We start from the raw sequence: 25230 nt of genomic DNA on the forward strand, positions 1-25230 counted from the left end.
GTGCAAGACAGAAAGAAATGTAGAGAAGCTATGCACCTAGCATAAAGAAAATTTTATGGCCTAACACTCCACATCACACACACGCTCAGGGGAATATTTCTTGGATAATACACAGGCAGAACTAGGTAAAGAAAAATCATAAGATGAAAATATTTACAAAAACTGAAACCTATTTTTTTTAGGATAAACACAGACATCCAACTACTACACGAGAAAACAGAAACAAATAAGAACACTGAAAACAAGAAAAGAAAATCAAATACTCTAACATATATTCAACAATTGTATTACATAAGATATCTAGTGCTTTAGAAGCTTTTCATTTTATAGTTTTTTTACTATCATGACCTAAATTTAACCTAGATTTTACAAGCTAAAAGCTCTGATGTCATAGCCAGGATTTAGTATAAAAAGGGCAAATCTCAAGACTTTTGTATCAGTCTTGGGAAGATTGTTCACTACTCAGCTTCTAGCTCTAATCCAGGTTAGCACTATAATTTAGGTTCAATAAGGTTTTCTATTTAGTAGAGTGTAAAGGAGTTCTTAAGCAGATTTCATACTTTGCCATTTTCTTGCTTGAGTTTTCTGTAAATTTTCTAAGTGTCAAAACACTTGTATTTATTTTTAGTTTATACTTTACTTTAAAGCCCTAAGAATAAAAAGAACTTAGAAATATTTTAGCTTACATTCTCCTTAAAGATTCTAAGTGTCAAAACACTTGTATTTATTTTTAGTTTATACTTTACTTTAAAGCCCTAAGAATAAAAAGAACTTAGAAATATTTTAGCTTACATTCTCCTTAAAGATTCTAAGTGTCAAAACACTTGTATTTATTTTTAGTTTATACTTTACTTTAAAGCCCTAAGAATAAAAAGAACTTAGAAATATTTTAGCTTACATTCTCCTTAAAGATTCTAAGTGTCAAAACACTTGTATTTATTTTCAGTTTATACTTTACTTTAAAGTCCTAAGAATAAAAAGAACTTAGAAATATTTTAGCTTACATTCTCCTTAAAGATTCTAAGTGTCAAAACACTTGTATTTATTTTTAGTTTATACTTTACTTTAAAGCCCTAAGAATAAAAAGAACTTAGAAATATTTTAGCTTACATTCTCCTTAAAGATTCCAAGTGTTAAACACTTGTATTTATTTCCTAGTTTATACTTTACCTTAGGGTCTTAAGCATACATAAAAACTTAGAAACAATTTCAATTTAAATTTTTCTTAAAGCTTAAAATACCAAAAGACTTGGTATAAATATAATATTCTAAATCTAAGGATATAGTCTTTAAGTAGTAATCATTTTATACAGTATATGCTCTGGTTATATTTACCAGGTATCTTACCCATTGTAATAATATTACTAATTAGTATATACTTGTGTGCTTGAATTTTTTACTTTTTGTAATATATATTTTACTTTCTAATCAGATATTTGTTTTGTATAACTGTAAGAAGTAAAATAAAAGAAAAGAAAACTTAATCAAATTTTACCTTTGTTGATTTATTCATTTATTTCTTTTTCTCTACTAATACATAGTGGTACATTCTTGTATCTTCTTATCCACTTTAAACTTGGTAAAAACTTGAAATTTGCTTTGATCTGTTTGTTTGGTCTGTACTGCACCTCTCCCGTTTCCGAGCCGCCTTATTTAACACCTTAATAAAGAAAAAGAATATTAGAAAATTACAGTCTTAAAACTTTTGTGGCAGGGAAGTTTTGTTTACATCTAAAGACTTTTTTTTTCTTACTACTCAGGGATAATATACCACTGAACCAACGAGCTATTTAACTAATAATTAAAGTCTAAAGAGAAATTATTTGACAACACCTTAACATAAATTTTTCTTTTTCCTCTGAGTAGAAATAAAATAGAATTTTCTCTATCTTGCTTGATAAAGGAACTTACCGCTTTTACACAGTTATCAAGATCTCTCAGTACATAACAAATAAATATAATGACAAACAGACTTTCTCCCTCTTTTTTTTTCAAAATTTGCTGTATTTTACATTGCTTTAACAGCATTAAAATTCATTGTAAGAGTGAGCACCTAATTTCTCATGTTAATTTGGTTGATTGGTTGGTATGCTTTCTAATTCTTTTTTTTCAGCTGGTTAAACCCCCCATGTGAACGCCACTAAATAAAATAACTAACCTTAAACATTTCATCTTTTGTGATCATTCCATCTTTATTTAAATCATAGAAATGAAAACTCCACAAGATTTTCTCCCTCTCTGTTCCTATATCAGGGGGTGAATTTGTTTTTAAAACTTCTTTTAAGACTTTATCATATATATACCAGTGGCTTCGCCCCTAGAAGGAGAGGAGTTTCTCCCTATATTCATTTTGTTATAAAAAAAAACGAAGAGGGGTGCTTCAAAAACCCAAAAAAATTCCATAGACAATAGAAAGGGTTTGAGAAAGTCTTGAAAAAAGAAGAAAAAGAAGTGAGGGGTACTTTTTATCCCCACCACCTAATAGCTTAAACCTAGCTAAAACAATTACCATTTTTTTTAAAGTGGGGTTTGGGGATAGGGACCTTTAACGGCTCGAAGGAATTTTTTCAACAACTGTACATAAACTGCGCTTTTAAACACAAATTCAGCCCCTGCCTTTAGAAATAACAGACAGAAAGTGCATAAAGTCTCCAAAAGTGATGCCACCCGTCTTCTCGCTGTCTATAGCTTTAAAAACTATCTGCGCATATTTGGAGGAATCACCCATGGGGAAGATTTTCTCATATACATCCTTTTGGTATCAAACCAGTTTGTAACATGAAATATGGAAATTCAGACTGTAGACTTAGAAGACTCTTGCATCTTTTTATTTAGTTTTTGTAACCTCATGGGTAGGTCGTCATTAAGATATTAATATAACTTTATATGATATTGATATATTATCTATTACCATTTTTATGCCATAAAGTCGAACAAAAAAAAATCCATGTATTCGATATACATCAGTGAAGTTCAACAGAAAGATACAATTTTTTATCGTGGGAGGGGGTAGGGGTACTGCGTAGAGAAACTTCCTGACACTAAATTATCTTTAAGTGACGGAAAGCTGGTCGGACATACAGATATTTATATATGCATATTTCTAAAGCAGCTGCGCTGTTTTCAAGCTGGTTTGATCCCTTGAAGGTATCTTCATCAATAATGCCATTGGGACACTCAGATTTGAACGCTCTGTACAGGAACTTAACCTCTGTCTTGGAGAACTTGGTCTCCACGCTCATCTGGTCCAGGTCGTTTGGCTTGTATCTGAAACAAGGACAATAGTCAGTGATCTAAAGGGATAAGATAATTGCACGTAAATTGTTGTACAGCCCCAATAACGATGCACAAAATTACTCCTTCTGTAGATTACAATTAGTGGTTGAAACATTTAATCACTAAATTAATGAACCAACCAATCAAAATTCATTAAAAGTCCCCAAAGTTGTTATGCCAACGAATAAGAAAACGTTAATATAAAACTTTGGGGACTAGTGTAATAAACAGTTCAATGTCCCTTCCCTCAATATTGAAGATACTAGGCGCAGCTATAATAAACTAATTCTAATCCCGATGTGAAGAACGAACAAGTAAATAGAAAAGATTCTAGGGGCTCTGTAATTCATGGAGTTGAGAAGAGCAGAAAAATGGTCTAAAACCATCTTATCACCTAAATCTAAAAACAAATAGCCTCAAACAATCCCTTGGCCCATGTAAAGCTTCTATAAAATGGAGTGAAGAGTGCGTAAAAGAAATGGAAATTGTAGAAAAATTTCGCTGCTATAAAAAAAATGTGTAAAACTCAATTACACTGTTTTCCCCCAAGTACAAATAAATTGTGAGAAAAAGAAAAGTTTTTCCTGTAGTTTTAATAGCGAAGCTACTCTATAATTTGAATTGTCCGTCTGTCCGTAAGATACAATTTGGGGGAAACGTGATTTTCTCGGCTCCTATTCAAGATAGATAGTTGAAATTTTTAGTGTAGATTCCTATGACATATGTCCATCTGATCTATAAATTGTTTTGTCCATCTGTTTGTTGTTTGGGATGCTAGATCGATTCCTAGATTTCCAAGTTTTCGTGATTTTCTCAATACCTTTTTAAGATAGAGGACTCAAATTTTCTAGGATTATCAATTTTACATTATACATATTTTCACCAAGTTTTATTAAGATTTGTTTATCAATTGGGGTGCTTTTCTCTATTCCCATTCAGAATTGACGACTGAAATCATCAGGGATTGAATATTCTCATATTCTACATATTTCCATCAAGTTTCATGAAGATTTGTCCATTAATTGTGCTAGATCGATTCCTAGATTTATAATTTTTCGTGATCTAAAGGTTGCGTGGTTTCGAATTTTTCGTCATTTCACTGTTTCATCAAATATATTGTATGACACTGCTCTATAGTAAATTTATTCCCGATATCCATTCATAATTTTTGAGCTTCGCTACTTATGGATGTTTTCATCCTTGTTTGTTAATATTCTTGTTATATTGCTTCCCATTAATCTTTTCTACTAGATAAATAGGTAAATAAATAATAAATAAATGAATATGATTTATGGTATTTTTTTTATTAATGTAATTATATATATGTGTTCTGTTCAGATTTTTATTGTATGGCTACGAAACCGAATAATATCCGCTTTATTAGATCCGGTTCTGAGCCGTACTAATAATCATGTATAATTAAATTATAATTAGATTATAAACAATTTCTACTAAAATTTTAAAAAGATTTTTAAAAATAAACATAACTGGAATCAAATTTATGATTTTTTAAGTTTAACATCCGCGAAAAGGTTATGACACTGACATAGTAAGATGTAAATTGGAACGTTTTAGTTTACTTGCGAGGTTAAAATAAATAGAATGCTTAAGAATTCTCCACAAGGGCTAGGTCTCGAGCGATAGTACTCTGGAGAGGTAAGTAGATTTAAAGTTCAATATTGTTTTCTCATTGTAATTGCTTGAGCATGAATTAGGTTATTTTTTATTAGTTTTTGACCAAAACTGTAGGGTTTATATTGACAAACAGTCAAAATGAGATATGGAAATGAATATAGAACCATATAATATGAAGAATATTACAAATCGATTGATGCAGAGTGGCAAGTTTTCTATTACCTGGAAGGTTGTAAAAGCTCCAAAACCTGTTCAGGACTCTTTTCTTCTACGGGGGGTTTTCGTTTACATAATCCTAAAATTAGATAGTTGTTGTCCACTTTTAAAATCTATCATATTTGTTGTTGTCTGTGCGTCTATTAAGATAACTAAAATGTCTGGATCGAAACTTATTATCAAGAAATGTTGGGTATAGTCCCTTTCGTCACATCGCACCCTGCGGGGCCAATTACCTAACCCTGTGGGGCAATCACCTAACCCAATATAACCTAACCTAACCTAAAATAACCAATAAAAAGCCATTTGGGGCGATGTTACACAGGGGACTATTCTCGAAATGTTTCTATAAAGATTGGATGATTCTGACCTCTCAAACTTTGTATATGTTTTAGGTTATTTACTAATTGTTCGTTTTTATTTTCAACTAATAAAACCTGACAAAAGATGGAAAAAGGGTCTAGAAAAGTAGTCTAAAACCATTCAAAGACATAAATTAAACAATGAAGTAGCGTAAATCAATTCTGGAACCTATTAGTGAAGCTATCCTAATTAGGTAGAATTCAATCGGTTCCTTGGTTAACGAGATCTAAACGGACAGACAAAATAATCTTTCTACTAAATATATGAATAACGGCTACGCCATAGAAGCCCTAGCCTGTAGCGGCACTTCAAAATATTTTAAACAGAATTAAAGTACAACTTACATGGCAACATGAAAGAACCAAACAAAACAAACCTGATAAAATCTGACTGATACAATTTCCATGTTTTCTGGAGGTTGCAGATTCCGTATCCTGGCCACCTCCATCGATACCATCTCCAAATTTATCCTGAAAAAAAGGTTATTCACTTACATTTAATTATATTTAGGTTACAATGTTTAAAATGTATTAACATAAGACTGCTTGTTGCTATTGTGAATGGCTCTTAATTCGTTGCGCAGAATATTTACTAGATATTTTTTCTAATTGGCTATAACCATCTTGGAAACTATGAGAAGCTTCCATAACAAGGAGAACGTATCGGTTCGGTGGTTAACGAACATAAAAACAAAATAAATCCATTTTTTTATTTATATCAAAAAAAATTTATATTTGTTACAATACAAAAAATAAAATGGAACTTCTATTTTATTTCAAATTATGTTTCGTTTAAGACAAGGATAACAACATTAATAAAAGTGATGCTCTGAAAAAATTGTTGTCAAAAAAATAATAAATACGTACTTCCTGGTAACGATTATAGAGTTCTTACGCTTTCTAAATCGTACTTAATTATTAAAGGAATCATTTTCTAACGTTTATAAACGATAGGACGTTTTTAACGAAAATTGCTTTAGTTACATACGGACGGACGTATAGACCCTAATTTGAAAAAAGGTAAGCTTTTAATACAGAACCTAATTATAGGGAAGCTAAGCTTTAAAAACTGCAGGGCATTGCTATGACATTTTTCCAGTAAAATTCGCACAGAAATTGGGTTTGTAGAACAACGTCAATATAAATATTGGAAATTTGAACTAAACCAGTTGAAAGGGAAATTCATGGAATATCCGTTTCATTTTTGTTCAAAAGAAGGTGTATCAACTATTTTTTTTATAGCTAGCCGGTTCTTTTAGTAAGTAGTAGATGTAAAATTTTTCATAGAATTCAGATATGCAATCGGTTTTTTTGTAGACCTCTTATTTTTTAAGTAATTTAAGTTTAAAAAAAAAAAATTAAGTCGATTTTAAGGTACTAAAATGCAACAAAAAAAAGAAAGAAAATGGTCAGTATGAACAAAAATAGTAAGATCTTTAATTTGACACCTTACTTTTTCAATTCTGTCAGGTAATTATTGAAAAAATCGATTTTTTTAAACCCACGAGAATAAAAACTTTGAACTTAATTTTATTATTTCACAAATAAAGAAATATGGGTTCATATATACCATTAGAATCAGAAAAATATTACGAATCCATTGTAAGCAAAATTGAAAAAAAAAGTTTACAATATAGTATATAAACTACAATAAAAGGAATTATATGAAAATATCATATTATGTTGTACAGGCAACGTCTTAATTCTTCAATTGAGTATAAAAATGGGAAGGGGGTAAAGAGGGGGTAAAAAAGGGAAGACAATAGTGTTGTCTGAACAAAAAAAATAATTGGCCATTTCTGTAATTTTTTAATTTTTAAATTTTTTTCAATTTTGCTTACAATGGATTCGTAATATTTTTCTGATTCTAATGGTATATATGAACCCATGTTTTTTATGTCTGTTTGAGAAAATATTTAGGTCTAAAGTTTTTATTATACCGAGGTTAAAAAAATAGATTTTTTCAATAATTACTCAACAGAATTTTAAAAGTAAGGTGTCAAATTAAAGATCTTACTATTTTTGTTCTTACTGACCATTTTCTTCTTTTATTTTGTTGCGTTTTAGTACCTTAAAACCGACTTAATTATTTTTTTTAAAAACTTAAATTACTTAAAAAATAAGAGGTCTACAAAAAAACCGATTGCATATTTGAATTCTATGAAAAATTTTACATCTACTACTTACTAAAAGAACCGGCTAGCTATAAAAAAAAAGTTGATACAACTTCTTTAGAAATTTGTATTGATTTTTGAAAAAAAAAAGATATTAATTATGAACATGTCAGCTATAAATTGATTTATAAAAAGGGGCTTGTAGTTAGATATATTTGTTGATTATTAAAGAAAAAATTTTCCAGTATGGCTTCGAAACTGATTAATATCTGCTGGAAAAAATGTTTTACAGAAAATATTACAATTGCAGAATATCATTAAAGCTGGGGTTAAGGAACCATCCCTTGTTCCTGCCAACATATAATTAGCCGCCTGTTTAATATTATTTGTATATAGCTGCCTGCAGACTTCCGGTCTCTGCCATAAGAATATGGAGGATAGGAACTGCAGATGGAATTCTTTGGTGTAATCCAGGGAGGGAGGGGACATTAAGCTGTTTATTACACTAGCCCCCAAAGTCTTATAATAAAGTTTTTTTATTCGTTGGCTTAACAACCTTGGGGACTTTTATTTATTTTTGATTGGTTTGATTATTTAGTTGTCCAAACATTTCAACCACTAATTGTAATCTACAAAGGGGATAATTTTCTTTATCGTCATTGGGAATGTAAATGAATTAATCGGCCATTGTCTTATCCCTGTAGAATGATCCCTAAGTATAATCCCAAACTTCGCTTATTGACAACAAATTAACCCCGCTTCTTTTTTTCGATAATATTTTTTCTGACTTATTCTAGCATTGAGACAAACAGACAAACATGTCATTACTTTACTCTGTGTACCTTATAGTGAATTCCTTTCTAATATTTGACTATATGAATAATCTTTTTACCTTGGCATATAGCAATGTTTATTTTCTCATTTTTTCGCACGATTAAACACAATACACAACAACATAAACATAAATTATCTTTTTACTCTGTAAAAAATGTCAAATTCTATAGCTTATTATTTACTGAACATTTTTATGAATATTCTTTATAGTATTATTTCGCCATTGAAATAGTGTAAATATGGTTGAATTTGTTGAAATAGTTTGACTTGTAAAAATAGAGAATTCTTATTTCTAAAAGTGCTTTTAGTTTTACATTTTCAGTCTCTAAGCTACTCTATAACAGTTCCTGCCGTTCGTTTGTTCTGTACTAATATGGTGGCCCGATTATTATGTAAAGTGCAGATTTACTTTTCTTCCCTTTACTTCTCCTTCATGAAGCCTACCCTTCACCTCTATAGCCTTCCCTCATCTAATCCCCTTCACGTCCATTAATCTAAATTTTCTCTTTACATTTGTCTTTTTTAAAAAGCTGCGCTACTATTGGACGTTATAATCCTTGTTTTTTATATAATTGATGAGCATAATTATGTAATGTATCCAGTGCAAAAGAAAAAAAAGTATAAGAAAATAAATAAATTTTATTACTAGCAAACAATGTTCTCGCTTTAGTATTGACAATAGATTTTTAGAATAGAGAACTAAGAAAAATTGGCGTTGTCCTTTTAGAATTTTTTCCCCTAACTTCTCAACTTTTATTGCCCCCCCCCCCCCCTCCCCCTCCGGGTCCATTATTTTCTTTTTACAATTGATACGTTAGGTTAAGTTAGGTTATATGGCTGGGGGCCGTGAGCCCGCGGTTAAGCAGGCAAGAGGCCGAGCGCTGCGGCCATTGTCATTATTTGATTACCTACTCTTGTTTATGTAAACACAATGTTGTAACATAAAATACTGTATATCTAATCTGTTTATATCTAATATTAAGTCATTTTCATTCTTGCTGTTAGTAACGACATAATCATTAATAACTCCGTATGTTGTATTTTCATATTACACTAGCATTAGCAGGGCTCGGCAGCTGCGCCTCAGCCAAGCATAAGCCTCAATTTTTAACCCTCCTTTGTGGAAAAAATATATTCCGAAAAGATAGATTATCCGTTTAGAAACAGATTTAGACATCCAGCTGAATTGGAATGTAATGATATAACGACTTCACTTACACATTGCTGACGCACGGCTGCCGAGCTATGCTACATAGTATTAGCAAAAGGTCGTATGCCGCTTTCCAGCCGATCAATAGCCGAAGTAGTCGTTTAGGTGATGGGTTTGAATTTGGGCCCAACACTGCGTCAAAAATTAAGACTTAAAGGTGGTCCTTACTGCTGCTATGTCAGATCCGCGACATATATAATTATAATTCGGGGATTTTCTCGGCCTAAATAGGGTGCAAAACTAATATGCATAGTTCAGGATTCCAGACAAAGGTCGAACAACCAAAGAGTTGGTTGTCTGCAGAAGTTTAGCCATTTGGTTAAGAGATGCATTTATCTAAAATACTCTAGTTATTGAGGATCATACCATCTACAGCGTAGATATTATAATATTTCATTTATAAACAAATATTAGTTTAGTTAAATGGCATAGATTTCAGCGCGGCTTGTTGGCGACTGTAAAGCCCTTATACAATGTTATAGTAAACATGCAAGTGTTAATAATAACACACTCGTAATGACATTTCTTGTTTAATATATATAATCTTTTTCTTATTTTTTTAAAGTAATGTTTTATTTAAGAAATCCCCAAAGAGCAAAAAAGGCAGAGATGACGGGAAAATTGGACTGTAAACAGGTCCTCAAAGTTTGACACGATGTCTCATAATTGTTGGTTTGAACTTTTCATACTTTTGATAAAAAAAATGTTGATTTTTTTTTATTCAATCTTGCAGTTTCCAAACTATTCTTTCGATAATTTTAAATTATTTTAATACTTAATCGTAATTGGGAGAGTACATCAGTACATCGTCCAATGTCTTGTCCCTTAAGATCCCCGAAAAAAAATATTTCCCCCCTTGCATGGTAATTTTCCCTTCTAAATACAATTGTGGTGCTGTTGGATATAACCATCCTTGTATTTCATTAAGAGCTTTTAATCTTTTTGCCCTAATATCATTTTTTCATAAATTTTCTTTTTGACGGAAACTCTAAATTTTAGGTTGAGAGAAATGTTTTGTCAAAGTTAATTTTGTATGACGTGTTTGGTATAACAAGTTTCTCCCTAGAGTATAATATGTTAGACTGTAGTGCTATCGTTATATCAACATAGAACTAGGGTTAAGAATTAGAATAGCGTTACTTGGTATATAAAATCCTCATTTAGAATTGTTTGATTTAGGCTGTAATGTCGACGAAATTATCAGGAAAAATTTTGTTTACAACATGTCGATAATGTATAAGCTATGAAGTGCTATGTAGTCAACACAAACCAATATTATTGCATGTCAACAATCTGGTTCATCATTCAATAGTTAATAGGGTAGAATAGGAAGCAAACTAAGAATAAACTAAGTTAGTAAAAGTTAAGAAATGTAAATTGTAATAATTTTTAGTCAACTAAATTTAGAGAAGATGATTAAAGTCCCTCCACAGATTATGACGTCATACGATAGTATAGCCAATGAGAGGCCAGTATACACTGTAATTTACCAATGGTAAAATTTCTGCTGGCCCCTCATTGGTTGTGTTATCGTATGACGTCATAATCTGTGGAGGGACTTTAATTATCTTTAATTTAGACAGTTTGGACGAAGAAAAATTTCTATATTCAACAAAGATAACATATTCTTTCATAGAAACTGTGTCCCAAGCATAAAGTAGAGTGAGACCAGTTAATAGCTTAAACCCATCACAAAACCTAAATTTGAAAATAAATATCCTAAAACCATACCGGGACTTATGTAAAAATTATCTAAACTAAAGAATTAAATCGGTCTAGTTGTTAAGAAGATTTTAACAAAAAAAACTTAATATAAAAAAATGATAGAATTTTACTATAAATACATTTTTTGGTTTTAAAACTACTTCTTTACAAGAAGCATCATCTATACTTTAAAACTATAAAGTGTAAATTGCCAAGATCATCTACAAAAGTGCTTTCAATAATAAATTTCATTCAATAATACCTTACCAACAAGTTTAAATAAATTAGTTAATGCGAAATTAAGTTACTTCGGGTGCCAGTTTCAGAATTTACAATATAACTAATGCTGCTTCATAGCATAGGGAAATGTGTAGTAAAAATTATTGTCAATCAAGTGACAAAATTTAAATCTATCATTATTTTTTGTGGTGCTACTTATAGATATATTTGTCCTAGTTTTTAAAAGCGAAGCTTTTCTATAATTAGGGTTGGTCCGTCCGTCCGTCCGTACGTCCGTCCGTCCGAGATAGATAGCTTTTATTCGTTAATTTTGGCATGTTAGAATTGTCCTATCGATTTCAAACTTTGCATGATGATTCCTGTAGTAGTTGGGTACGATTTAGAAAGCGTAGCAACTCTATAATCATTACCAGAATGTCCGTACGTCCATTTTAAACATGTTGATTTTTCTACTTTTTTAACAACAAATTTTCAAGTGTTTTAATTATCCGTTTGATCTGATTTTTGGTATATTGATTCCTGGGACAACAAAGAACAATATTATAAGCGAAGCAACTCTATAATCAAGTCCAAAAGTGTAAGTATGTCCATAAACATTATCCTGTTTTTAAGCAGTTTTTCAACAAATTTACCTACAATGTTGATTCGACATTTATACATTTATGTTCCGATTTTTCAGTTCAGATACTATACAAGTGTTAATGTCCGTTTGTCCTACCGTTTCAGTGCTTCGCTTTTATGGATGTTGTCATCCTTGTTTTTTATACATTTAGCAAAGTCATCAAAACTACAATTACAATTATTATTTTCAACTAGTTATCCATGTAACATATTTCTTGCAGGGAGGCAGGTTATGGTAATGAAAGCTAAATTTAAAATTAATCTATTCTATATCACTAATCAATGAATAATTATCTCCTTAAAAAAAATATTTATACCAAGGGCGTCCAAGCATTTCTTTTTAAGAAGTGGGTGGGGGGGGTGAGAGTTTTAAAAGTTTTCTTTAAGGTGGGGGAGGGTTAAACACCTCTTTAAATGACCCCTTTACCCCCTCCCCCACAAGGACGTCCTTACGACTAAGGATGATGCATTTTTGCTTTTATTCAGTTCAGTCTTAAATGTTTGATTCTGCCTTTAGCAGATTGCTAGTATTTGAGTGTAAAAAAGTTTTATACACCGTCTACCTTTCCCTAGTTCCCAATTAAATATACAAATTCGTGATTTGTCGTTTTGCTGATTGTGTTTTGCGTATTAAAAGTATTCCAGGGTTCTATGGGAATAATATCATTATTTACGACGAGGTATATTATGTCCATAAGTATCACAGCAGTAACAAAAACAATATTGTCCACTGCACAGGTAGTGCAGCAATAACAAAAAAAATATTGATCATAATAATAATCCTATAGGAATAACAACATAAAATGTTTCCCTGTCCATTTAATTCCTGGTTGTTGATTCTTGGGATTATGGAATGTTCAACTCTAGTTATGTTTTTATATCTATGTCTCTGTTATAATCCTAGTGGTTGATTCTTGGGATTATAGTTTGTTCAACTCTAGTTTTGTTTCTATATCCATCTCTTTGTTATAATCCTAGAGGTTGATTCTTGGGATTATAGTTTGTTCAACTCTAGTTTTGTTTCTATATCCATGTCTCTGTTATAATTCTAGTGGTTGATTTTTGGGATTATATTTTGTTCAACTCTATTTTTGTTTCTATATCCATGTCTCTGTTATAATTCTAGAGGTTGATTCTTGGGATTATAGTTTGTTCAACTCTTGTTATGTTTTTATATCCATGTCTCTGTTATAATCCTAGAGGTTGATTCTTGGGATTATAGTTTGTTCAGCTCTAGTTTTGTTTCTATATCCATGTCTCTGTTATAATCCTAGAGGTTGAATCTTGGGATTATAGTTTGTTCAACTCTAGTTATGTTTCTATATCTCCATGTCTCTGTTATAATCCTAGTGGTTGATTCTTGGGATTATAGTTTTCAACTCTAGTTTTGTTTCTATATCCATGTCTCTGTTATAATCCTAGAGGTTGATTCTTGGGATTATAGTTTGTTTAACTCTAGTTTTATTTCTATATCCATATCTCTGTTATAATTCTAGTGGTTGATTCTTGGGATTATAGTTTGTTCAACTCTAGTTATGTTTCTATATCTCCAAGTCTCTTTTATAATCATAGTGGTTGATTCTTGGGATTATAGTTTTTTCAACTCAAGTTATGTTTCCAGATCTCCATGTCTCTGTTATATTCCTAGTGGTTGAATCTTGGGATTATAGTTTGTTTAACTCTAGTTATGTTTCTATATCCATGTCTCTGTTATATTCCTAGTGGTTGATTCTTGGGATTATATTTTTTTCGACTCTAGTTATGTTTCTATATCTCCATGTCTCTGTTATAATCCTAGTGGTTGAATCTTTAGATTATAGTTTGTTCATCTCTAGTTATGTTTCTATATATATGACTTTGTTATAATTCTAGAGGTTAATTCTTGGGATTATAGTTTGTTCAACTCTAGTTATGTTTCTATATCTATGTCTCTGTTATAATCCTAGAGGTTGATTCTTGGGATTATAGTTTGTTCAACTCTAGTTATGATTCTATATCCATGTCTCTGTTATAATCCTAGTGGTTGATTCTTGGGATTATAGTTTGTTCATCACAAGTTATGTTTCTATATCCATGTCTATCTTATAATCCTAGTGGTTGATTCTTGGGATTATAGTTGGTTCAACTCTAGTTAAGATTCTATATCCATGTCTCTGTTATAATCCTAGTGGTTGATTCTTGGGATTATAGTTTGTTCAACACAAGTTATGTCAAGGAAATTAAAAGTTTTATTTTCCCTTCATTATTATTTATTATAAAATAGAGCTCAGCTGCTCCATAAGAGAAGTGTTGTGGTTTGTATGCCAGTTCACCATAGTTAAAATTAGTGTTCCTTACTTATCACAAATATTTTGAAGACACAAAATTGTATTATGCTGATTATAATATAGTTAAGATGTTCTATTTTTTGCTTTATTGACAATATTCATGTTTTTAATCATACAATCTTAACAAGTTAAATTATTATTAACTTGTATTAGCTGCGAAACTCATGGACAAAACTGTCTTGCTTCTTCCATTAGTTCACTTGGCTTTGTTGGAAAAGTTTGTTTAAAAACAAAGAAATGATTTAACAAACTATACAGGGTGATTCAGAATAAACTTAGTTTTCCGATTTTCTGATACAACCAGAAGTAATACAGAAAAAAATTATTTTACATCCTTGTTCTCTTTAAAAAAAAATACATTAAACTTAGTAAAGATGTTTTTGAATATCTTTGAAAATAATAGCACCTTTTAGAGAATATACAATATTTGTAAAGGGGTGTATGATGCTTTTTTTGTGGTAGAATATTGTGCTTTCAGTTTGGTTTTAAAAATTTATTTACTTGAAAACAACCTTTTAACACAGCCAATAAAATATTCTACTAATAACACTAAAAATTTTATTAAAAAATCCTTCATTGAAAACAAATATTCAATTTTTCTTTTTGTTAATCTAATAAACATAACTATAAAAATTGCTCATGTTCGTTAACCCCCACCCCTCATTTTTTTTCTAGAATGGTGGAATACAACGCTTTAAAACTGCATCATCTGAAAGAAATCAACAAGAATAGAATGGAGTTTTTAGAATCTTTTCTCCTGGAAGTGATATATATTTTATCTCTAATAAAATATACAATTGATCCAATAAAAGAATTTTACATTCCATAAGTCAGCATATAAAAAATCTTTTGTTTTATTATGATCGCATCCAAGAATCCAATGAACACTAATTAACTATTTATATAATTATCAGTTAATATTAATAATTTACTTGCTTCTAATGATATTTAGTTTAGATAGTAAAATCCTTTTTCTTAAGTCTTTTATCTTTGTTTTTTAATTTAGATCAAAATTTGTTAACTCAATAAAAGCATTTTTTGAGACAATTAATGTAATTAGATTTGCTTTGTCATTGTTCTTTCTACAAATAAAAAATGGGTTAAAGGTTAACTTTTTGTCTTCTTCCTGAATCCTATCTTTTTCTCTGTCCATCCTACAAAGAAAATCAAACTGTAGAAATTCACTGGCTCTTAATGAAATCTGAATTGGTATTTGCACATTTCAGATCAAGCTTGTGATGTTTAAAAGGGTATTTTTCAACAATTATTATGTTGTCGAAAAAAAATATTTCATGTAATGCCTACATTTGCTCATCATTTTGACCACTATAAAGAGACTTTTAAAAAATCTTTGATAGATGATACTCTATAATGTAAAGAAGGGTTTTACTTTTATTTCTAGCCTTTGAATAATATATGTGTATTATTCTTTTTTAAGAGAAATGAATAACAAAGGGAAAAAGATTGCTTAATCATACATAAATATTTCTTATTCAATTAACTTCTTTATTATTTTCAATATATAATGTATTTTTGGCGCAATATTTGTATGATAATATAAGAAAAAATTGAAAAGATATAATCCAAAATTGTAAATATAGTTTTTAATCTTGCCAGTAAAGAAAATATACACCTTCATTTGGTATTTTGAATGGTAAGTAAACATGTTTGTTTGCTTGTTTATGCTTTTAAACATATTGTATGCTTCTATTTCTAAGGCTGTTCCTTTGATTAATTATTTCAAATTATCACATTACATTACAAACCTTGTGTGAGCTGAATTATACTGTAATAGAACAGAATTAAAGATCATAGAACACTCTTTAAGTATCTACCATTATGTGCACATAAATTATGCATCCTGACAGGGCCATAGGAAAATGACAATAGAAGATAAACTATTTTTCCTTCTTATTTTTAAAGGGGATGTTTTGCTCTTAGAAGATATGAAATTCTATAAATAAATAAAGATTGTAGATTCATTTAATCACAATTTCCCTACCTAAGATCATATATACAGTAACCTTCATATGGTATGAAAACTGAAAAAAAATTTAATTTTTTATCAATATTAATAAAACTAAATTCATGAAGGTTCATAATTACTAAATAAGCAGAAATAAAAATTAAACGTCCAAATTCTCTTTCTTAAATTAAGTTATTATTAGAAAAAAATTTTTGTTTGTTTGTTAATGTGTAGTGTCATATTTCGTTTATTGATGTTTTGATGCAATTATAAAGTCTTAATGCATTGACACCATGTTCTGCACCCTATAGGATAAAAGGTAAGGCCAATAAAAAATAAATCATTCTCACGCTGTAGTCTAATTTAAGTAGTCCAGACAAAACTATGAACAATATCTTGAAATTTCAAGGGGCAAAATGTATTCATCGTTCATTTACCTAATCCTGTATTCCTGGTTACAACCTGTAGGACTAACATAAACCTGTAGTTCTTTGGTAAACATTAAAAAGTAGGTTCAGATATAGAATTAATCTTTTGGAATTAATGCACTGAGTCAGTAACAGAACAATGTATGGTAAATCAATTTCATTCATTCTCCAAAGTCTTTTATTTTAAATTATTTTATATTTAAATTATATCTAACTGTTAAAAGAATTATCATACAATGTTATCAATTCTAACATGTCTAAATTAACGAAAAGTGCTAACTGTTACGGAAGGACGGGCAGACAAACACTAGTTATAGAAAGCTACGCTTAAAAAAAAATTTATAAAAATATTATTATGAAGGAATAACTTTGCTATCCTCTGGCAGTACTACACATCAGAAATTTGGCTGGAAGCAATTTTAATCAATCAACCAGATTTGTTTTATGATGTTCCTAAATCCTGGGTTAAGGCGACAACAAAATTGAGATAAATTTAATTTACAAATTTATACAAAATGTACATTTGAACTTTAAAACAAAACTAAAAACTGGGGTTAATTATGCAATGTAAGCATTTTATAAGAATTTGAAAGTAATGAAAGCAATATTGGGCCGCATTTCTTAGGCTATAGCCTTGGAGTTTGAGTTTCTTAACAAATTACTTTATATCTATGTGAAATAAGTAAACTTTATCTCCTTAGATTGGGCAAGTTTATATAGCAATTTATTGAGAACATTTAGATATTTATGTAAATCTATGAATAAAACTCAAAGCATATTTAAATGAAGGGATACTAAAATTAAATAGCTCTAAAAACTAGTTTTTTTTTATAATGATGAATATTAAACATATACTAATTATTAAAGTGTTTGTATTAACATCTTGCTCAGAGGAAGCAAATTGTGGTAACCAAATAGGATTTATTAAATCCACTGTTCTAAATCCAGATAGGGATTATATGCGGATTACTACTTTTATTATACACTAGTATACTATTACATACACACAGAGGAACAAAGAGAACTTACAATGGATTTAAGAAAAGGATGACAAAGCCCATAAAAGCAACACAGATCACAAATAAGTATAACTTTGTATTAAAATTCAACATTATTTCGTGGTATGAACAAAATTCTGTATTATTCTTTCCTAGAATTGCTTAAATACATGATGCCTAATACATTTTTAAACTTGATCATAGATGATCATTGATGTTTTTTTCTGGTAACATTATGCTTAATCATTCAAGTAATCAATATTCCAAAAGTAAAGTAAATTTTATAAAATTATTTTATTGAAACGGAGAAAAGCTTCTTCTTTTAAAGCAAGGAAATTATCAACTTTAAAGGGAAATGAAGAAAATAATACTACATATAATTATGGAATATTATGTGACTGTGAAAATGAATACTGCAAACAGAAAGACAGACAAGGCATAATCTAAGAATAGTTTTGCAACCTTTGTAAAAAGAGAAATGAAATAGAATGTGCTGGGAATATGCATTAAATTTTAGCTTTGAATTCAGCTAATCTGTGTAAGCTGGTAAAAGCAAACAAGCCTATTAGAGTTAAATGTTAATGCACAGCATATGACAATAAACTAATATGTTAAAAAAGAAAAGGGCATTCATGTATGGTTTGGATTAAGGTTAGTTTTTGAAAATTATAGTGTTAAATTATTTTTAGCCTAAATTGAAATTTCTTCAAAAATATTCCTTTCAAAATTTCTTCTGAATGAATTATTGGGTGAGAATTTATATTGGGTTGCGCGGCATTTGTAGGGAATTCTGCGCTTCTTGGTCACTTTTTTTTACAGTTGCTTTAAATTTCCAGTTTACATTTTGTTCTCAAAGATATTTTCAAAGTTGATTTTTTTGATGTATTTTATTTTGGTACTTTTTTCTTTTTAAATACTAAATATTGATCAATAAGAGATTTGTTTATCAATTGATATAGAAAAATTGGTTACTTTTTTGCTACTTGTACTTGTTACAAAATTAAATGGAAAGTATAAATAGACAGAGTAGATGCATTTCATCTTTTTTATCAAGATATTTTCCGGGATTTTGGGGATATTGCGTTCCAAGATTTTTTACGGAACATTATTATTATTATTGGCCTATCTCTTATTAATTCCTTAGATTTTACTTTTTTTGGCTTGCTTGCTGTTATTGTATTAATCTAAATACCCCCAAGTTAAAGATGGGGGGATTATTGGCCCCTTTAAACTTACAGTTAAAATCATGGGCTCACCCTTGTATCAACTTTATCAAGTTAAATTTAATCAAAATCAACAATTGAAAAATATGTGAAAACATGCAAGGCAATATCCATTTTAACCCTGAATTTTTTATCTCGTTGTTTACTTGAGGATAATTTATTTGCAAGATGGAAACTTTAAGAACTGCATCCGAGAGATGTATAAGCTCAACCAATTTATTTCTCACTTCTTTATTTCGAGGCCATTCTACAAGATGCATTTGTCGGTTGGTCTGTTTGTAGGTAAGTCATAGCAACGGATATAGAATATACGTGGATATTATGAAAGACGAAAAATTTTCGTCAATTTAGTTTGCTAACATGGATATCATTTATTGGCCAGTTCGTTCACTGAGTAGGAGGGGAGGGGATGGGGTAGAAGTAGTGGATCGTTATTTTAGTCAGAGACAAGTTCCACTTTATTAGAGTAGATGATAATATGGTGTAGGATACAAGTAATAATAAATCCGTTGTCAAAGTTGAATTTATGGTTTAATCTGGTTTGCTGAAAAACTTATAATTCGATTATTTATATAGAGATTTGTACATTTGACTAGTAATGTTACCCTTATAAAAGAGTAGAATCGCTACTAATATTCTTTATGCAATATTCATTATTTATTGATAATAATCAAGATAATACAATATTATTATTGTAAGCTAAGTAATGGAAAATATCAGGTAGGGATATTAAAGACGATTCGGATAGTTTTGGATGATATAATGAGTTATTCTGTTTGTAAGCAAAAGCGTTACAATCGACATAGCAGTAAAACACTAGAGGGGGAATAGGTTAAATAACTGTATTTTCCCATCCAAAGGACCTTGTGCAGACACTCAATTGGGTCTTTGAAAATCAACCAATAGTGTCGGGAATATTAACGCAGCCAAGTAACAGAAAACAATTTGCTAGCAGACGAAAAATGTCGTTAATTATCAGCAATTTGAACATAAAAATCATTTGATCAAATTCAAAGTGACAAAGAAAACATTTACATAACGATGATTAAGTATAGAACTGTCGGACCACAAAAGAATTATATTTTTCCAGAGTAGCTACGATACTAAAATAATATACAAAAGGTGTATAACAACTACCCCGCCTTACAACATATACTTATCCATAAATATGTCAAAACGATATGCTCTTTACATAGTACTTAGTCTATGAGAAGGCTATCATTACACTTAGAAATAAATGGTATATAAAAGTAGAAGGTTTACTTACTTAGAACAAATAAGTATACCCCATAGATGGATAGGTATAACTTTACTAGAGAACATTATTGTTCTTGTTTACCATAAATAAACTAAAATACATTAAACAAACTAATGATATTTACTAATGCAGGAGTACAATGTACAAAATTACAACCTTAGTTAATGCTTTTAATATCACAAGTAGCTTCATTCCTATGCTCTTGGACCTTTTTTTTAGAGAGGGAACATGCATCTTTGAGTCTTTCCTATTTAAATTAACTTTTACTTGAAAATGAAACTTTATAAGTATATTTTCTTTGGTGTAGTCGTTTTTTTCGAAGCCACGTTCTTTATTAATCCAACTTACATCATCTATAATACAAAGTAGCTTGATGTCTGTCCGTCTGTCTGAAGCTTAAGATCTCGGTAATCGCTATACCGAATGGGCTCTACTCAGGGAATATACCTACTGGTCCTGTGGTGGTTTTAAGCTACTTTATTTGGGGGTGGGACACCCCAAACCCCCCAAAAAATGAAAATCCCCCCCCCCCCAAAAAAAATGGTTTTGAGTCAGTTACTTTACAAAAAATGTCAGCACCAGAAATACTTATTTTTTTTTAAATTACCTCTTGGGGCAAAGTCCCTAGAGGCTAGGGGCGAAGCCGCTAGCAGAGGCGTCCAAGGGGGGGGGGGGGTAATGGGGCGATTACCCCCCCCCCCCAAACAATTTTGGGGGGGGTAGACTAAATTTACCCCTGCCAACAGATTTCAGGGGGGGTAAAAATTATGGGGGGGGGTAAAAAAAAATTTGCGGCGCGTTTCGCGCGCCATTTTACCCCCCCCCCCCCAAACACGAATTACCCCCCCCCCTAAAAATTGTTTACCCCCCCCAAAATAAAAAGCTTGGACGCCCCTGGCCGCTAGGGTTTAATATATTGAACAATGTTTGTTTTAAGTAAGAATGTAATTTATTATTACTTTTATTGTAATCATGAGATTATTTTTTAACATTGTAAGCTTTTTATAGCTGTACTACTAAAGGTATGATCCCCTTTTTTTTACTAAAAATACGTATTGTAACAATATTATAAAAAAATGCTGATTACCCAGGTCTATTCTTATATAAGACCACTTAACCATGACAGCTAGGTAAAATAGATTGGTTATATGCTCTAATAATAACTATTCTGATTTACATTTATTGAGGAAAATACCTATTCTGAAAGTTAATAATCCATAACCAAAACTTTTTTACTTTATTTTCTACATGCGGCTACGCCTCTAGAGGCCCTTGATGTGGTGTGGGGGGGGGGGAGGGGATTGTGGACCCCTGCTTTCAAGTGTAGCTTTGAAAAAAAAAGATATAAAAAAAGTTTTGGCAGGGTATATTTTTCTAAAGGCGATTTCTCTTGGGAGGGTGGTGGTACCCTCCCCAATAATAGTTATATACCTTTTCAAGACCTATAAGAAGATACCCTGCAAAGGAGAACCATATTGGTTCATTGGTTAGTCAGAATCTTCGGTACACACAGACAGACAGACACACACAGATCCTGTTATTTTACTATTATAAGGGTTTCAGAGTATTTAGAATAAAAGGTAATAAGTGGCTGTGAGTTGAGTATATGGCGGATAGACCTGTATCTAAGAATTGCTACGCTCCTTCTAACTATTACACTAGATGTCCATGCGCTCGTGGTAAAATAAATCTATCGAGAAGAGGATAGATCTGCCCTCACATAGTAAATAGTTTAGTTTTGGATACACAATACAAAATTATGATAAAAACAATATAGTATAAAATATAATCCTGGACTCTATGAGGCCTGTAATTCTATCAAGGTATTATATCAAAGAGGATGGTAATATCTGATAGTTCAAATTTTGAAACAAGAACGATTATATCCAATTGTAACAAAACTATTTAAAATTATAAACAAAATATGTAATACAGAAATTAAGGATTTCTTTAAGGTAACCTGTGATTTTTTTTACAGAGATTTATTTTGAAGGGTTAGTAATTACAGTCTGACAGATGCACTTACATATAGAGAATTGATTTTTAACAATTATAATTAATATGTCATATATATATTACTTTTTAAAGCAGAAAATTGTTGTCAAGAAAGTTGAAACTCAGCATGTTTCAAATAGACGAACGGACTTTCTAGTAACGATCATAGAGTTTCTGGGTTTTCTAAATCTTACCTTATTGTTACAGGAATTATCATCCAAAGTTTGAAATAGATAGGACAATTTTAACATGTCTAATAACGCAAAAAACTAATCCATAGCTACGGACAGTCAGACGGACGTACAGACCCTAAGTTAATGCAATAAAATGTTTCTTTAATCTTAAAATAATAATATTTGATATAATCATCAAACGCTTTGTTGAAGTCTAACTGTATGAAAATGTTTTCCAACGAGTTGAGAATATTCTCTGATTAACAAGATGGATTGAGTGTGCCAACCAAGAATATTTTTATGATATAACTATTTTTTATGCCGTATCCTTGCCTCAAAATTTTCTGCAGGTCAAAAGGATCTTTATTATATTGTATGATACCATCTTAAAGGCAATATTACCGCCCCTATGCTTCCCTTAATCCTTGGATACTTATTTGTTTTGAGTTAAATTTGTGATAAATCTATTAAAAATTATAATATTAATTTAAATTTTAGACAATTATATTTAATTACCTTTTATCAATGTAATTATTTGTAAAAATAATAACCGCTTAGATTGTGAAATTTAAAGACAAAATATTTTGCACAAATACTTAAGTGCACGACTCTACTATGTACTAGACTAGCGGCTACGCCATTTATAGGCCTCTAAAAGCACGTAAAATATATTTTTTTAATCTATGTTAATTTTAGCTTTTTACCAAATTAATATTTTTTCCATGCTAGATGGAGTTACTTAAAAACCTTCCCAATACCAATAAGAAGCTACCAAGAACAGGAGAACCATATCGGTCCAGCGGTAGCGATATACTTAGGTACAGCTAGACATCCTGTTGCTTTCTAGTAAGGATACTAACCTGTACGTCATCCTTGGCCAGGCCCCCTTCTACGGACAGGGACCTAAATAAATCATAATTAATACATACAAAAAAAACATTAAACAGTAAAGTTATATGATCTGTCAGTCTGTCCTTTTTTACCTTCCTTTCTCCTTGTTCATGAACTTACGGCTAAATGTATGATATTTGAAAGCATATTTTGTTTATTTTTATGATCATTTATGATCATGCAATAACAAGGAAAAGAAATTAAATGCATATCTTATTAATATACAGACATACAGTTTACTCGGTTGTACAATAACTACGCAACTGATAATGTCAAACATGAACTTAAGTAAAAAAGTATAGATAATATTTTGATATAGAAAGATGGAAATATGTTTGTCAAATGGAAACTTGATCATTTGTACAAAATTGGCAATAATCTCAATCCTTTAAAGTAACAGGATGTCTGATAGTATGTCTGTATAGTTAAATCGAAGAAGTATGACAATCATCCCCCCCTCCACAAAAAAGACACGTTTTTCGTTTAAAACTTAAATTAAAGGTAAAGTTTCGATATGTGCCCCTAATAATTCAAAACAATAGACATACAGATGGATATAGTAATGGATGGATGGACAGATAGATTTCCTATCCTTATAATAAAGCAACAGGATCTACATTCTACATGTGTCTGTGGGTACCAAGGGATCTCACTAACCACCGAACTGATATGGTTCTCCTATATATGCTAGCTTCTCATAGGACCTGGTATGGTTTATAACAATTGTGGGGGAGAGTAACACCAACACCCCAGGAGAAATCACTCCTAGAAAATAATAAACCCCCCTAAAAAAAAATTTTTAAACTTTTTCTTTAAAAAACTGAGATTGAAAGAGGGGTTTCGACTTTCCCCGAACCCAAGGGCCCCTAGATGCCTCTAGGGGCGAATCCGTTGCTTGAGATATATAAAGTAATAAAAGAGATTAATGGTTAAATAAATGAAAAATAATAGTCTTAAAGGAATGAAATGGGAAAATGAGAAAAATTGTTTTTGAGATAATAAAAATTTATGTTGGGATAAGAGAAAAACAATTCTCCACACACACTATATCAGTTTTTTTTCAAGGCTCGGCAGCTGCGCGTCAGCCGAGTGTAAGCCTTAGTGAAAACGTCATATTATAACTTAAAAATTCAGATAGGTGTCTAAAACTGTTTCCAGACAATCCATTTTTTCGGAATTTATTTTTTGCACACAAACAGGTTTGGATTTTTAGGCTGAGGCGCTGTATTTTTTCACAACAAAATACTTTTATTATCTTTAGAATTCCAACCAAAAATTAACTATACAAATTTGGGAAAATATCAACTTATGATTACCTAAATAGCTCTGTAAATCACCTTGTCCGTTATCCATGATTTTTTTTTGCTTCGATACTTATAGATGTTGTCAACCTTGTTTTAAGCCACAAAATCATACATATAGCTCACTATATAGGGGCGTCGTAGCTCAGTGGTAACACACTGGGTTACGATGATGAGAGTTCGAGTTCAAGTCCCCGTGGGGCAACTCGAATTTCTCAATTGAATACGTTCACGCAACTTCCCCTGGTTGTGTAAGAAGGGAGATTATTGAGTGGTTTGGATACTTAATAGTCACGTACATAATATCTGTACAACCCTTATCCCAAGCTCCTCTGCGGAAAACGTCATTCATTACGGTGACTTAATTTGGGACACCTGCCATACTCGGCGAGGGTGAGGTAATAAAGAGTAGCTCCCTTGAGACAGCGGGTCAAGGCATAATGTACTTGAGCGTGGAG

The 25230-nt window shown here is 30.9% G+C and overlaps 2 protein-coding genes across 4 annotated transcripts in view; one reads left to right on the forward strand and one right to left on the reverse strand.

Moving 5' to 3' along the window:
- Nucleotides 1–25230, forward strand: part of LOC145306209 (uncharacterized) — a 324616-nt gene that overhangs the window by 190438 nt on the left and 108948 nt on the right. The window lies entirely within an intron of this gene.
- Nucleotides 1–25230, reverse strand: part of LOC145306165 (A-type potassium channel modulatory protein KCNIP1-like) — a 64349-nt gene that overhangs the window by 31815 nt on the left and 7304 nt on the right. The window contains exons 3-8 of the mRNA XM_080148154.1: nucleotides 23441–23483; nucleotides 5867–5960; nucleotides 5134–5206; nucleotides 3140–3267; nucleotides 2617–2751; nucleotides 2159–2244 (exon numbers count right to left, since the gene is read on the reverse strand). Of these exons, the coding sequence (XP_080004280.1) occupies nucleotides 2159–2244; nucleotides 2617–2751; nucleotides 3140–3267; nucleotides 5134–5206; nucleotides 5867–5960; nucleotides 23441–23483 (559 nt within the window). The remainder of the gene's footprint in view (nucleotides 1–2158; nucleotides 2245–2616; nucleotides 2752–3139; nucleotides 3268–5133; nucleotides 5207–5866; nucleotides 5961–23440; nucleotides 23484–25230) is intronic.

Source organism: Acartia tonsa, chromosome 2 (assembly GCF_053477335.1).
Source record: "Acartia tonsa isolate MP-2025a chromosome 2, ASM5347733v1, whole genome shotgun sequence".
NCBI lineage: Eukaryota > Metazoa > Arthropoda > Copepoda > Calanoida > Acartiidae > Acartia > Acartia tonsa.